Source organism: Procambarus clarkii, chromosome 61, assembly GCF_040958095.1.
Source record: "Procambarus clarkii isolate CNS0578487 chromosome 61, FALCON_Pclarkii_2.0, whole genome shotgun sequence".
NCBI lineage: Eukaryota > Metazoa > Arthropoda > Malacostraca > Decapoda > Cambaridae > Procambarus > Procambarus clarkii.
In genome coordinates, this window is record NC_091210.1 from 560,761 (window position 1) to 577,527 (window position 16,767).

Consider the following 16,767-nt stretch of genomic DNA (forward strand, 5'->3'; position numbering starts at 1 on the left):
AAGTAGAGACCCCCTTCTTGAGGCCCTAGACTCATCTTAAAGCAAGGCGACAAAAAGTAAAAAAAAAACAGGTTAGGATAGGGCACCAGTTCCTCAGGTACACCATGGGTGGTGGTCCCCCCGGGACCGCAGGGGGGACCACCACCCCCCCACCGCCAGCCAGCCAGGAGCGCGCTGACTGTGCCCTAACCTAACCACCTAAAACAAGAGGGATGGACGATCTGGCCCGACAGGGTCAAGTCGGCATGGAAGTGCCCAACCGTTTCTGAAATTTTTTTACCTCAATCTGTCTCCTTATTCACTACTGATGACACCACCAGCCATGGCATTATCACCAGCCATGGCGTCACCACCAAGCAAGGCGTCACTACCAGCAATGGTATCACCACCAGCCATGGCGTCATCACCAGCCATTGCATTATAACCAGCCATGGCATCACCACCAGCCATGGCGTCACCATCAGCCAAGGCGTCAACACCAGCCATGGCGTCAACACCAGCCATAGTATCACCACCAGCATTGGCGTCATCTCCAGCCATTGTGTCATCACCAGCCATAGCGTCATCACCAGCAATGTCATCACCAGCGATGGCGTCAACACCAGCCATGGCGTCACCATCAGCCATGGCGTCATCACCAGCCATTGGGTCATCATCAGCCATGGTATCACCACCAGCCATAGCGTCATCACCAGCAATGTCATCACCAGCGATGGCGTCACCACCAGCCATGACGTCACCACCAGCCATGGCATCATCACCAGCCATGGCGTCACCACCAAGTATGGAGTCACTACCAGCAATGGTATCACCACCAGCCATGGCGTCATCACCAGCCATTGCATTATCACCAGCCATGGCATCACCACCAGCCATGGCGTCACCATCAGCCATGGCGTCAACACCAGCCATGGCGTCAACACCAGCCATAGTATCACCACCAGCATTTGCGTCATCTCCAGCCATTGTGTCATCACCAGCCATGGCGTCATCACCAGCAATGTCATCACCAGCCATGGCGTCAACACCAGCCATATCGTCACCATCAGCCATGGCGTCATCACCAGCCATTGGGACATCATCAGCCATGGTATCACCACCAGCCATGGCGTCATTACCAGCATTGGCGTCACCACCAGCCATGGCGTCACCACCAGCCATGGCATCATCACCAGCAATGGCATCCCCACCAGCCATGGCATCACCACCAGCCATGGCATCGTCACCACCAGCCATTGCATCGTCACCACCAGCCATGGCATCGTCACTACCAGTAATGGCGTCACCACCAGCAATCGCATCGTCACCACCAGCCATGGCATCGTCACCACCAGCCATCGCATTGTCACCAACAGACATGGCGTCACCACCAGCCATGGCATCACCACCAGCCATGGCATCACCACCAGCCATCGGTTCACCACCAGCCATTGTGTCACCACCAGCCATTGTGTCACCACCAGCCATGGCATCACCACCAGCCATTGCATCACCACCAGCCATGACGTCACCACCAGCCATCGCCTCGTCACCAACAAACGTGGCGTCTCCACCTGCCATGGCATCACCACCACCCATAGCATCACCACCAGCCATTGCATCACCACAGGCCATGGCGTCACCACCAGCCATGGCGTCACCACCAGCCATAGCTTCACCACCAGCCATTGCGTCATCTCCAGCCATGTCATCATCACCTGCCATGGAGTCACCACTAGCAATGGAGTCCTAACCAGCCATGGCGTCACCTCCAGCCATGGCATCGTCACCACCAGCCATGGCATCGTCACCACCAGCCATTGCATCGTCACCGCCAGCCATGGCATCGTCAATACTAGCAATGGCGTCACCACCAGCCATCGCATCGTCACCAGCAGCCATGATGTCACCACCAGCCATGGCATCATCACCAGCCATGGCGTCACCACCAAGCATGTCGTCACTACCAGCAATGGTACACCACCAGCCAAGGCGTCATCACCAGCCATTGCATTATCACCAGCCATGGCGTCATCACCAGCCATAGCGTCACCTTCAGCCATGGCGTCAACACCAGCCATGGCGTCAACACCAGCCATAGTATCACCACCAGCATTGGCGTCATCTCCAGCCATTGTGTCATCACCAGCCATGGCGTCATCACCAGCAATGTCATCACCAGCCATGGCGTCAACACCAGCCATGGGGTCACCATCAGCCATGGCGTCATCACCAGCCATTGGGGCATCATCAGCCATGGTATCACCACCAGCCATGGTGTCATCACCAGCATTGGCGTCACCACCAGCCATGGCGTCACCACCATCCATGGCATCATCACCAGCAATGGCATCCCCACCAGCCATGGCATTGTCACCACCAGCCATTGCATCGTCACCACTAGCCATGGCATAGTCACCACCACCCATGGCGTCACTACCAAACATTGCATCGTCACCACCAGCCATGGCATCGTCACTACCAGTAATGGCGTCACCACCAGCAATCGTATCGTCACCACCAGACATGGCGTCACCACCAGCCATGGCATCACCACCAGCCATGGCATCACCTCCAGCCATCGGTTCACCACCAGCCATTGCGTCACCAGCAGCCATGGCATCGTCACCACCAGCAATGGCATTGTCACCACCAGCCATTGCATCGTCATTACCAACCATGACGTCACCACCAGCCATCGCATCGTCACCACCAGACACGGCATCACCACCATCCATGGCATCTCCTTCAGCCATGGCATCACCACCATCCATTACGTCACTACCAGCTATTGCGTCACCGCCAGCCATGGTGTCAACACCAGTGATGGCATCACCACCAGCCATTACGTCACCACCAGCTATCGCATCGTCACCACCAGCCATGGCGTCACCACCAGCCATGGCATCACCACCAGCCATTGCATCACCCCCAGCCATGACGTCACCACCAGCTATCGCATCGTCACCAACAAACATGGCGTCACCACCTGCCATGGCATCACCATCATACATGGCATCACCATCATACATGGCATCACCTCCAGTCATGGCATCATCACCACCCATAGCATCACCACCAGCCATTGCATCACCACAGGCCATGGCGTCACCACCAGCCATGGCGTCACCACCAGCAATGGCATCACCACCAGCAATGGCATCTCCACCAGCCATGGCATCACCACCAGCAATGGCATCTCCACCAGCCATGGCATCACCACTAGCCATCGCGTCGTCACCACCAGACATGGCTTCACCACCTGCCATGGCATCATCACCAGCAATGGCATCAGCACCAGCCATGGCATCACCACCAGCCATCGCATCGTCACCACCAGACATGGCTTCACCACCTGCCATGGCATCACCACCAGCCATGGCGTAACCACCAGCATTGACGTCACCCACAGCAATGGCGTCGCCACACGCCATGGCATCACCACCTGCCATGGCATCACCACCAGCCATTGCGTAACCTCCAGCCATTGCATCACCACCAGCCATGGATTCACCACCCGCCATGGCGTCACCACCCTCCATGGCCTTACCACCAGTCATGTTGTCATCACCATCCATGTCGTCACCACCAGCCATGTCGTCACCACCAGCCATGTAGTCATCACCAGCCGTGTAGTCACCACTAGCCATGGCGTCACCACCAGCCATGGCGTCACCACCAGCCATGGCGTCACCACCAGCCATGGCCTCCCCACCAACCTTGGCGTCACTACCAGCCATGGCGTCATCACCAGCCATGGCGTCACCACCAGCCATTGCGTCACTACCAGCCATTACGTCATCACCAGCCATGACGTCACTTTACCCATGGCCTCACCACCTGCCATTGCATCACCAGCTCCGATGGCATCACCACCCGCTATGACCTCGCCACCAGCCATGGCAGCACCACTAGCCATGGCCTCACCACCCGCCATGGCCTCTCCACCAGCCATGTTGTCATCACCATCCATGTCGTCACCACCAGCCATGGCGTCACCAACAGCCATGGCCTCCCTACCAGCCATGGCGTCACCACCACAAGCCATGGCCTCACCAACAGGTATGGCGTCATCACCAGCCATGGCGTCACCACCAGCCATGGTCACACCACCAGCAATGGCGTCACCACCAGCCATGGCGTCACCACCAGCAATGGCGTCACCACCAGCAATGGCGTCACCACCAGCTTTCACGTCACTATAAGCCATTGAATCATCGACAGCAATGGCGTCACTGCCAGCCATGGCGTCATCACCATCCATGGCGTCATAACCAGCCATGGCGACACCACCAGCCATGGCGACACCACCAGCCATGGCGACACCACCAGCTATAGCGTAATCACCAGCCATGGCGTCATCACCAGCAATTGCGTCACTACCAGTCATGTCGTCAACACCAGCAATAGCGTCCCTACCAGCAATGGCATCACCACCAGCCATTGCATCATCACCCGCCATTGCGTCATCACTAGCAATTTTGTCACTACCAGCTATGGCGTCATCACCAGCAATGACATCACACCCAGCCATGGCGTCATCACCATCCATGGCGTCATCACCATCCATGGCGTCATCATCCGCCATGGCGACACCACCAGCCATGGTGACACCACAAGCCATGGCGACACCACCAGCCATAGCGTCACCAACAGCCATTGCATCATCACCAGCCATGGCGACACTACCAGTCATGGCATGAACACCAGCAATAGCGTCCCTACCAGCAATGGCATCACCACCAGCCATTGCATCATCACCAGCAATGGCGTCACTACCAAACATTGCGTCACCACCAGCAATGATATCACCACCAACAATGGCGTCACGAACAGCCACTGCATCATCACCAGCCATGGCGTCATCACCAGCAATGGCGTCACTACCAGCCATGGCATCACCACCAGCCATGGCTTCACCACTAGCCATGGTGTCACCACCAGCAATGGCGTTATCACCAGCCATGGCATCACCACTAGCCATGGCATCACCACCAGCCATAGAGTCACAACCAGCCATGGCATCATGGCCAGCCATGGCGTCACCACCAGCCATGGCATCACCAACAGCCATGTCGTCACCACCAGCCATGGTGTCACCACCAGCCATAGCATCAGCACCTGCCATGGTGTCACCACCAGCCAAGGCATCACCACCGGCCATAGCGTCAGCACCAGCAATGGCGTCACACCAGCCATGGCATCACCACCAGCCATGGCGTCACTATCAGCCATTGCATCATCACCAGCCATGGTGTCATCAAAAGCATTGGCGTCACTACCAGTCATGGCATCACCACCAGCAATGGCATCACCAACAGCTATTGCATCATCACCAGCCATCATCATCACCAGGTGGTGATGCCATGGCAGGTGGTAACGCCATTGCTGGTGGTGATGTCATGGCTGGTGGTGACGCCATGGCTGGTGATTACATCATGGTTGGTGGTGACGCCATTGCTGGTGGTAATGCCACAATGGCTGGTGATGATGCAATGGCATCATCACCAGCGTCATCACCACTCATGGCGTCACCACCAGGCATAGCATCATCACCAGCAATGGCGTCACCACCAGCCTTGGCGTCACCACCAATCATAGCATCATCACCAGTTATTGCGTATCCACCAGCAATGGCATCATCACCAGCAATAATGTCATCACCAGCCATGGCGTCCTCACCAGCAATGACATCACCACCAGCTATGGTATCACCACCAGTCATGGGCGTCACCACCAGCCATGGCGTCATCACCAGCCATAGCATCACCACCAGCCATTGCGTCATCTCCAGCCATGCTATCATCACCTGCCATTGAGTCACCACTAGCAATGGAGTCCTAACCAGCCATGGCGTCACCTCCAGCTATGGCATCGTCACCACCAGCCATGGCATCTTCACCACCAGCCTCCACAATCCCCAGAATCACCAAGCCCAAGCCAAGCACTAGACCAAAGTTCTCAAGTCAAGCCTAGCCTCGGGCCGGGCTTGGGGAGTAGAAGAACTCCCAGACCCCCATCAAGCAGATAAGTGTGTGTTATGAAGAGATACATCTCAACGACTAACAAAATTAGCAAGAGAAATATAGTCGTTGAAATGTAAGCCTCATCCTAACCATACACTCAAGACCTTGAGAAAGCACTCAGGAGAGTGTGAAAGACTCTGTGTTAATATTACATAATTTACAAATACGTAAGTGTTAGATTTTATCCTATCCTATATAAACAATATTATATCATTATTCTTATTATTTAGCAATTTTATCTTTTCTGCATGAACTATCAAAAAATTTTAATTAGAAAATTAGCAAATATCTGTAATATTTAAGAAGATGAAAAATTGAAGGAAACATTACTGTTAAAATACCACTTACAAATTTTGTTCTGAAACTCGATTCCGCTAACTTCCTTTTGAGAGCATTAAGATCACCTTCTGCAGCAATAGGATTTGGTATTAGATCTTCTATGATCTTGTCTGTTTCTTTTGTAGTCAAAGTTGCTTTCAATATCTTCACATCACTTTTCAGTTCATTCACTTCAGTGTATATGGCCTGCAACATGTTACCTGGAAATTTATACAGTATATAGAAAGTGTACATGCTATTATATTACATATCTTGAATGTACATTTAAAATAAAAGCATTATAAAGTATATGTTAAAATAACTGACACTGAGAAAGCACCCAAAAAGTAGGCTATGACTGATGTGATAGATAATGGGATAATTTCTTAGTAATTATGAAACTGCTTATATAATTGGAAGCATATTCAGCAATCTAACCTGCTCAGTTTGCAGTCTACTTGAACATGAAACTTATGCCTATCACCCATAGGGTACATATAGGTTATAGGCTACATAATAAATTAATTAAACTTTCAAAACTTACTCATATTCTGCATCATTTCTTTCAAACTCCCATCGTTCTTGTCTGGTGACTTTGGGTCGAATAAATTCCTTGACCTTGGAGTCCTAACGACTGATGTACTTGGCGTGACCAGCTCATTGTCTTTAAGATTGCAAGATTTAGCTATTAAAATCTAACTACTGTACTGTATAATCAACAAATTTCATGAGCTTTTACTACTGCATAATAATATTATAAGTTATACTATATGTCTACATCACATTTAAACTACCCAACATCAGAAAGAGGGTGAGCCAACATCAGAGAGGGGGGGGGGGTTATCATGAGAGAGAGGAGGGCCAACATGAGAAGAGAAGAAAAAAGAAAAGAAAGAAAGAAATAAAGAAAAAGAAAGAAAAGAAAGATAGAGAGACATACAGAGACAGACAGACACATACACACAGAATAAGAAGAGGTGACAGAACAAAATTAACAAAACAAATTTCAACATGAGAAAAGGAAGGTCAACATGAGAGAGAGAATGAGGGTCAACATGAGAGAGTGGGTCAACATGATATATATTTTAAATAATTACTTATTACCTTCATGAAGAAATACTGATGGCGTCAACGGTGTATTGTGAAGTGTAGTCTTCACTGGAGACGGCTTTTGTAGGACTGTTCTATTAGCTGAAAAGTAGTTATGTTATTTCAAACACTTGTTAACCAAATAATATTTTTAAGACTTTAATATAGTTTGAACATGAGAGAGGTGGGGGTCAACATGAGATAAATATTTTAAAAATTAACTTATTACCTTCATGAGGAAATACTGATGGCGTTGAAGGTGTATTGTGAAGTGTAGTCTTCACTGGAGACGGCTTTTGTAGGACTGTTCTATTAGCTGAAAAGGAGTTATGCTTATTTCAAACACTTGTTAACCAAATAATATTTTTAAGACTTTAATATAGTTTGAACTAACATGAGAGAGGTGGGGGTCAACATGAAATACATATTTTAAAAATTAACTTAAGGTAAGGGACAAATTAACACGTAAGGTAAAGGTAAGATAAATGACAAATTAACACGTAAGGGACAAACAAAAAGAAAAGTAATAACAAACCTGGTTGTTTCTAGTGACTAGATCAAAGGAAAACCAAAATTTCCCTGAACTGTGACAAGTGAAAAGCACCTGCTAGACAAAGTGGGAAAAGTTCACTAGACCCCATATGCACATAAAAGAATAATATACTTAATATTAAACAATTAGAAATAAACACATATTTCTATACAGAAATTCCAGATAAGCATAAAAATTACTCAAAGCTTCTAGTACTTCCAGAAGGAATTAAACAAAACAAAACAGCAAGAACTAAGTTTAGAGCAGTTTTTAGTTTTTTTTAAACCAAAAGCATAAATAACCAAACAAAGGAAGCATGGTTAAATATCAATTTAGAACTTTTAATGTTATTTACTACTAATCCTTACATTCACTTAATATACCAGAATAATATGGTATTTGCGGAGGACTTATTTCTTTTGCAGGTGTATTCTCATATGAAGATGGCGAACACTTCTTCTTGGATTGAGACGAGTGATGATTGCCTGAAATTATTTAAATTGTTTAATGTATTGAATGGCATTTTTCAAGTTGCAATTTTTTTTTAAATTACTGTAGTAGGTTATCAATGCTTACGTTTGTTATTCTCGGAATTCTCTTCTTCATATTTGAAGCATGGTTTCCTTTTTCATTGTAGAGGATAGCCCATATCGTCTTCAGTTTCGACATTTGAAGTGTCTTCCGCAGCTAAGCATCTTCGTTTTGCAACGTCAAAATCATCTGTAATAATTGAATATAATTAGTAATATATCAGCGAGATATATATTTATCGTTACCTAGTTGTAGTGAACACTAAGAAATAACTTAAATCAGCTTCCTAAAGAGATGTTTAATAATACGACGTACATGATTTGGAACTTATAACTGGGGCACACAAGTCTTAAGTAGCTATGAGGAAACCCATCTTGTGATTAAAATATAATTATAATGCTGTTTTTATGTCTGCAGTGTTAAAGTTATGGTGAATGAATGAATAGGTGTCTTGTATCTTAAATCTTAATAATCATAAATGTAATACCTACCGGTTGTTGATAGGATTGATGATATGACATGCACTCGCCAGATTGTCGTGTCTGGCTTTTCATGCTTTTGGGCACTAACTGTATGCCTGCTCCGAGGCCACCAGCACAATATTTTTTCCTGAAAAGTCAAAATAAACTGTTACATGCTAATTTTAGCACTAATTTGGAATATTTTTAAACCAACTCATTAAATGAATTTTTTTAGTTTCAAAGTAATGCTTACATCATCAGATTTTTCAATCCAGGTTGTGGAGATGATACCCACACTATCATCATTGAAGCCTACCACTGCATACCGCTTTTCAGATGTCATCTACAAAATTGAAAAATCTTATTAAGGGTTGTTCGCCCCCAAAAAAGAAATTAGCATAAAGTTGGTAATAGATTTACTTGATTATGTCAATCATAGATTAGCCACATTTGTAAATTATTTTCGGTTGGTATAAACAGTAGCTGCCATGTATGGACTAAAAGGCTTAATACAGTTTTATCTCTTAATGTGCTCTCAAAATATTAATAATTTTTATGAAATACAGGTAATGGGATTTTGAAACAGGTAAATATTGGTCAAAAGATAATAGCTTTAATAAAAAACAAAATTGTGAATCTCATTAACTTACAATATTAGTTCAAACTATTATTAAAGAATGGATACAGTATTTAAATACGTACTTGTCATAAGTCATGTAGTATTGACAGAAAAGTATTTGCGCTTTCTGTCTCGATCATCATACCTGTGCGGTTTAGTTTTCTTGCTGGAATCACCTTCATGGATGAATTCCTAGTAAGAACCTTAAATGATCCAATTAATTTGGAGTTACAAGGTTTCTCAAAGAGAGGTATACTTCTCGAATATACTCTGCAAAGGAACATGCTGTCTCCATTTTCATCGGTGTCACTGACAGTGTCCAAAACTTGGCAGCAAGTTTCATTATTCAGCAAATAGGCATTGTTTGGTGCCTTGGTATATATTTTATGTTCTGTATTTGGTGTATAAATCCTTTGAGCATGCTGCATCTCTTTCAGCCTCTTTGCAATTTGAACAAGAGGGTTTTTACTTGATCGAACCATATTCTTAACCTGCTGCAGGTAATTTTCAAATGGAAATGCTGAACATCTGTCCAAACTACCAAACTCTTTGGCATCAGAGGATATGTGTGTTAGGCAGTGTACATTGTACACTAAAAAATCCTTACCATACAGCTCACGAGCCTTTAACACAAAGTACAGCAAAAGATCATGTGCATATTGGCTGTAATTTAACTGAATCAATTTAGGTGATACAAGAATAGAAATGGCTACACTCAGAGTCAGGAAATGGTCATACAATTCTTTGGGTAAGATTCCCTTCAGTACAATCTTACCGGTGTAGAGAAGGAGTTGCCTGTATTCAGTCGCTTTCCATCTATCAACCTCCGAAAGACTTCGAGGTTTACGTGCAAAGTGCATAGGCACAAATTTTGTTATTTTAATTAGACGCTGACTAATTTCATCAACTTGGCGAGCACATAATTTTACGTTTTTATTTCGTATCCAGGCAAGAAGTAACCTTTTCATAACCCCAAGACATATCTGATGCATATAGTCTATGGGAAAAGTACTCACCATATTTATATTTAAGTCACAGAATGGTGATCTACCATGGTGATGTTGAGAATTAGATTGATTACGAAAATCTTCATCTGTTCTGAGTTGTAAATTTTTCACTTGTTGATAAGTCATTCTTCCATTCCAAACACCCTCTTGGGTACATCTATCACACCCAAAGTAGCCAGAGTGGAGTTTGATTGCCTTCACCATTGCTTTTGCTGGGGCATCACATATGACTCCTTTTAGTTTTACTGACAATGTTTTGTCATCATTTTTAAATCCATAGTGCATAATTTTTTTCAAATCCTGAATGAATTCATTTAAAAAATCTAAATCACTAGGTTTAGAGCTTCCGTATGTGAGGACTACTGGGAAAACTCTTATAGGTTTGACATTATTGATAGCACAAAGAACAGGCCATAAACTTTCATTTTTACTTCTAAATATTGGCAAACCATCAATGTTGCAAATTAAAGATATTTCTGCCAAATCTCTTATTGTTGATTTAGGATACAGCCTTAAAGTTTTCAACATTTCCTCCTCTAACCCCAAGTAGATATACATCATGCCTGATTTAGTCTCAGTAGGTATATGTTTAACTGTATTCAGTAACGAACGAGCTGTTTTTGGCAAGTCAGCATGTCCCTGTTTTCTCAATTTTTTTAATAAATTATCAATGGCATTGTGTGTTATGCCATATTTATTAACCCATAGTAACAATACATCTGATAATGATTTATCATTCTTATCACCACTGCTCTCTGACTCTGATGAAATTGGGTCATGCTCATCAATCATGTCCCAAGTCCAATCTCTCTCTCTCTGACTTTCAAGAGATGATGCATCTTCATTGGCTCCACAACCAATATTAGGTTCTGAATTAGATGACAAAGCAGCATGGTCATCGTCTATGCTGTTTGTTGTAACATTGGCCAAAGGATCCTGATTCAACAACTGAATCTCAACCTCATCACTATTTTCATTTTTGCTACGCTGGGATGCCTGTTCTTTTAGGCGTCGCTTTTTGGCCCGTGACATACGCTGCCATCTTGTGTGGTATTCTCTTCTTCTTTCTATAATGTGTGCATACATTCTGAAGGAGAAAGGCCAAGTGCTACATTACCAATTACTATTACAAGATTATTAGTAAAGTACTGTACTGCAAAAAGCAAATAAAATGGGGTAAACTAAACTTTGAAAACAAATAATAATTAAAACAGGTAAATTAGTAAAATAACAAAGGCTTAAGCAGACATGACTCTGCTTAAGCCATGTAAAACAGACAGATAAGATGGCAATATATAAGGGGAAAAAATTAAAAAGCTAGGATATAAAACTAATTGAGATCAAAAGCATAAATTACTAAAGTAGGGGAAAAAATAACAAATGACTTCATAAAAAAATTATCCAATTGCCAACAGCAACTTGGTAGTACGAGTCTAAGTCTAAGAAACAAAAACAATTTAAATGCTGTTATCTGCAATGAAACAATACATACTATTGCACGTACCGAAACATTGATGAATGTAAAAAATAGAGAACTATTTGCTGAATGTCCCATAAATGGATTTAAACTATTTTACACAAAGATATAATACACAAGGAGGGGGGAGAAGCCATGTATGTTAGGGAATATTTGAAATGTAGTCTCGAAAAGTACACAACTGTGATAGGAAAATTAGGTCACATGGAGGAGTGGGTCTGTATACTATGGAAGACCTTGTATGCTCGGAGCTCCTTAACGTTACAAATGAGGTGGTAGAGGTATTGGGATTAAAAATAGAGAAAATAAATTTAGTGATTATTCTAATATACAAACCGCCAGATGCAACGGCCGAGGAATTCACAGAACAGATAAACAAAATGGAGAACTCGATACCTCATATTATCTTCCTAGGTGACTTCAACTTGCCTAGTCTAAGATGGAGAATAGCAAACAATAATATTATAACAGGAAATTTATCGAGACCTAACCACTCAGCTTCCTGGCAATACGTTAGTAATGAATAAATATGATATATTTACTCATTATAATGTTGGTGCTGAATGTACAACACGAAAAAACATAATTTTAATCTGAAAAAGTATCTTTTTATAAAGAAATTAGACGAAAATAAAGAGCTGGTGACGCCAAATCAAGTCGACGATCCAAGCGTCGGTTAGGTTAAGTTAGGTCAACCTAACCTAACATATTATATTTATTCATTACTAACGTATTGCCAGGAAGCTTTGTGAAGCTTGTGGTAGCTTGTGGTAATTAGACGGACCCTCATTTTAACAGAAACTTGGCTAAGTAAAGACTATACCCAACTCTACAACTTAGCTGGTTATAAAACCATTCATAATTGCAGGCCTAGTAAAAAAGGAGGTGTTATACCAAAACAGATGCAGAACTAGGAAACAGGATTTCTTCAACAGAAATTTTGAAATTGTTCACAATTTTTGTTAGACCAAAGTTGGAGTATGCAGCAGTTGTATGGTGCCCATATCTTAAGAAGCATATCAACAAACTGGAAAGGGTGCAGAGACATGCCACTAAGTGGCATTAACTAAATGCCACTAAATATGCCAAATATACTACATAAATATACATACTACACTTGCACAATAATTGTCCTGGGTCCAATGTCCTGGGACCTCTGATATTCATAATATATATATATATATATATATATATATATATATATATATATATATATATATATATATATATATGTATATATATATATATATATATATATATATATATATATATATATATATATATATACATATATATATATAGGGCCATCAACACACCTCCAGCTAGGGCCACCAACACACCTCCAGGACCATCAACACACCTCCAGCTAGGGCCACCAACACACCTCCAGGGCCATCAACACACCTCCAGGGCCATCAACACACCTCCAGCTAGGGCCACCAACACACCTCCAGGGCCATCAACACGCCTCCAGCTAGGGCCACCAACACCTCCAGGGCCATCAACACGCCTCCAGCTAGGGCCATCAACACGCCTCCAGGGCCATCAACATGCCTCCAGCTAGGGCCATCAACACGCCTCCAGGGCCATCAACACACCTCCAACTAGGGCCATCAACACACCTCCAGCTAGGGCCATCAACACACCTCCAGCTAGGGCCATCAACACACCTCCAGCTAGGGCCATCAACACACCTCCAGCTAGGGCCATCAACACACCTCCAGCTAGGGCCATCAACACACCTCCAGCTAGGGCCATCAACACACCTCCAGCTAAAGCCATCAACACGCCTCCAGGGCCATCAACACACCTCCAGCTAGGGCTATCAACACACCTCCAGCTAGGGCCATCAACACACCTCCAGCTAGGGCCATCAACACACCTCCAGCTAGGGCCATCAACACGCCTTTAGGGCCATCAACACACCTCCAGCTAGGGCCATCAACACACCTCCAGCTAGGGCCATCAACACACCTCCAGCTAGGGCCATCAACTCACCTCCAGCTAGGGCCATCAACACACCTCCAGCTAGGGCCATCAACACGCCTCCAGCTAGGGCCATCAACACACCTCCAGCTAGGGCCATCAACACACCTCCAGCTAGGGCCATCAACTCACCTCCAGCTAGGGCCATCAACACACCTCCAGCTAGGGCCATCAACACACCTCCAGCTAGGGCCATCAACACACCTCCAGCTAGGGCCATCAACACGCCTCCAGGGCCATCAACACACCTCCAGCTAGGGCCATCAACACACCTCCAGCTAGGGCCATCAACACGCCTCCAGGGCCATCAACACACCTCCAGCTAGGGCCATCAACACACCTCCAGCTAGGGCCATCAACACGCCTCCAGGGCCATCAACACAACACCACCATCAACACACCTCCAGCTAGGGCCATCAACACAACACCACCATCCAGCCTACCACCACAAGCTTATATATATACTACACATGTCTAAGAGCAAATAAAAGAAAACAGTTACCTTAACTATTGAAGATGCAGCAGGATTTTGTGGATAAGCCAGCAGCAGTCCCTCTCGACACGGTTTTAAAATGGCGGCGACTACCACAACATGCAACGAGCCTAAAGAATGTCCAGCGCTAGCATTATCTAAACGCTATTATATATTATCAAGCAATACGGAAATCTAAAATAAAAAAAATGATACAAATAATTGTATTAAATATTTATTTGCAATTACAATACCTCGGGAATATATTTTTGCGTTAGCAAAACATATTAAGTTCGTATTTAGTTTAACTCATTTAAATTCTTTACAAATAATAACCTGATTTTACCTGATGGCCACTAACATTAATGTTTTATGTTGATACATTTCAAACCCTTATTATTTCAATTTCTTTCTTTATTATGCACCCCATACCCATCCCGTGGGCGGTGGTGTAAAGGATTACAGAGGCACATAATGGGTTCAGGAACTGAACTCTCTAGTTTGTTTAGCTAAGCAAATAACAATTTTTGACGCTAGTTACAAAATTATTAATGTTATATATACATGTACACACTCTCATACATACATGTACATATATATATATACGTATACATATATACATACACATACATATTTATAATCACCCACACAAATACACACATCAATAATCTCTGTGTCACTTATTTTATACATGTTCTTGTAGAACATTGTATTGTGAACACATTGGGCGCTGCCAAATAAACTCGCCCCTCGGGGCAAAATTAATTTTTTTTTTTAATCTTGGTGGAACATAAAATGGCCGCCTGTGTTTATGCTGTCGTCAGATGGCGCTGTGACGTCACAGATGAGGGAAGCTCGTACTGCGCATTAATGCCTCGATCCCTCGTTATTTAATTATTTTATTTATTTATATATATATATATACAAGAACGTACATTGGGGGTTAAGAGACAACATAGAGCTTAAGTTAAAGTTATAATCTTGTAAAACCACTAGCTTGCATATAGCGTTTCGGGCAAGTCCTTAAACTAATCTTTGAGCAAATTCTTAAACAAAGTTTTAGAGAAATAATTAAATGTAAAATTGATAAAAAGTGTTTAACAGGTACATTACAGCTTTACTTTACAAGTACAGATGATTTTAAGTAGGATAATTACAGTAAAATTGTCAAAAAATTGTTTACAGGTACGATGCAAGAATTTTCGACACAAAAGCAGATCAGAACAATACACAATAATGAACAAGGAATCCTAAGTACAATTAGGAAAACATCTCAGGGTTATACATTGGATTACTGAAGCACAATATGAGGATCATTACAAATAGTAATGCAGTAGAATATGCACTCATATTCTATTATTAAGTTAATATTAAGTTCCTTCCTCATGTTAAGTATCTTTGTGGTACTAGGGACATCCAAGGATTATCTTCAAGGCTTCGTTCTGCAAGTTTTCAAGCCCTTTAAGCTTTCTTTCAGTTATCAAGGCAAGCAGAGATGCAACATAATCCACTAAAGATCTGATGTATGCAAGGTACATCATTTTGACATTGACACCATAGCCTGAGTGATAACCTGCAACATCTCCAAGAGGGCTTATGGAGCCTCTCATTATACTGACGACAGAGTCTGAATACAACAGGACAATACAAGACCAAGGTATTTGAATCTGTTAACATAGTCAAGCTGGGAGCCATCATACAGTTGCATCTTGCGAACAGCTCCTCCCTGCCTGGGTGGACACCCGTTTAGTATCTTTGTTTCCTCTGCTGAGATATGACTAAACCTAAGTCCTGACATAAGACTAGTACAGAGTTAAGAGTGTTCTGCATGTTAGCATAACAAGTAGCAAGAGGTAATCGTGATTAACAGTATCAAAGGCCTTTCTCAGGTCAATGAAGAGTCCAATTGGAAACTCATTTTTAAGGGCAGAGTAAATTATATCAAGGAGACTAATAATTGCATCGTTGGTACTCTTTTGAGAGCGGAAGCCAAACTGACAGGGGCTAAGAATGTCGAATTTTACGAGATAGGAGTAGAGCTGTTTGTAGATAATTTTTTCAAATATTTTTGATAGTATGGGTAGGTTCGATATTGGTCTGTAGTTGTTTATGTCTGACGGATTACCTCCTTTATGAACTGGCGTTACTCTTGCGTTTTTAAGGATATCAGGGAAGGTATGACACTCAAGGGATTTGTTGAACAGCAGAGCTATAGGTGGTGCAAGGGCATGGGAGGCGCTCTTGTATACAATGGATGGAATTTCACTGAT

At 43.7% G+C, this 16,767-nt stretch overlaps 3 protein-coding genes across 3 annotated transcripts; all 3 read right to left on the reverse strand.

Annotated features, from left to right (window-relative positions):
• Window positions 1-294: 294 nt before the first annotated feature.
• On the reverse strand, window positions 295-1,431 carry LOC138354059 (serine-aspartate repeat-containing protein I-like). The gene has a single exon (XM_069307772.1). The coding sequence runs from the start codon at window positions 1,429-1,431 to the stop codon at window positions 295-297; it is 1,137 nt and encodes a 378-aa protein (XP_069163873.1).
• A 262-nt stretch (window positions 1,432-1,693) lies between these two features.
• On the reverse strand, window positions 1,694-3,755 carry LOC123753130 (serine-aspartate repeat-containing protein I-like). Its single transcript, XM_069307773.1, has 3 exons — window positions 3,131-3,755; window positions 1,798-2,968; window positions 1,694-1,697 (listed from the first exon to the last, which is right to left on the reverse strand). Exons 1-3 carry the CDS (start codon window positions 3,753-3,755, stop codon window positions 1,694-1,696), a joined length of 1,800 nt encoding a protein of 599 aa, XP_069163874.1.
• Window positions 3,756-3,772: 17 nt separating this feature from the next.
• Window positions 3,773-4,981, reverse strand: LOC138354060 (golgin subfamily A member 6-like protein 2). Its single transcript, XM_069307774.1, has one exon. It carries the CDS (start codon window positions 4,979-4,981, stop codon window positions 3,773-3,775), a length of 1,209 nt encoding a protein of 402 aa, XP_069163875.1.
• Window positions 4,982-16,767: the final 11,786 nt, after the last annotated feature.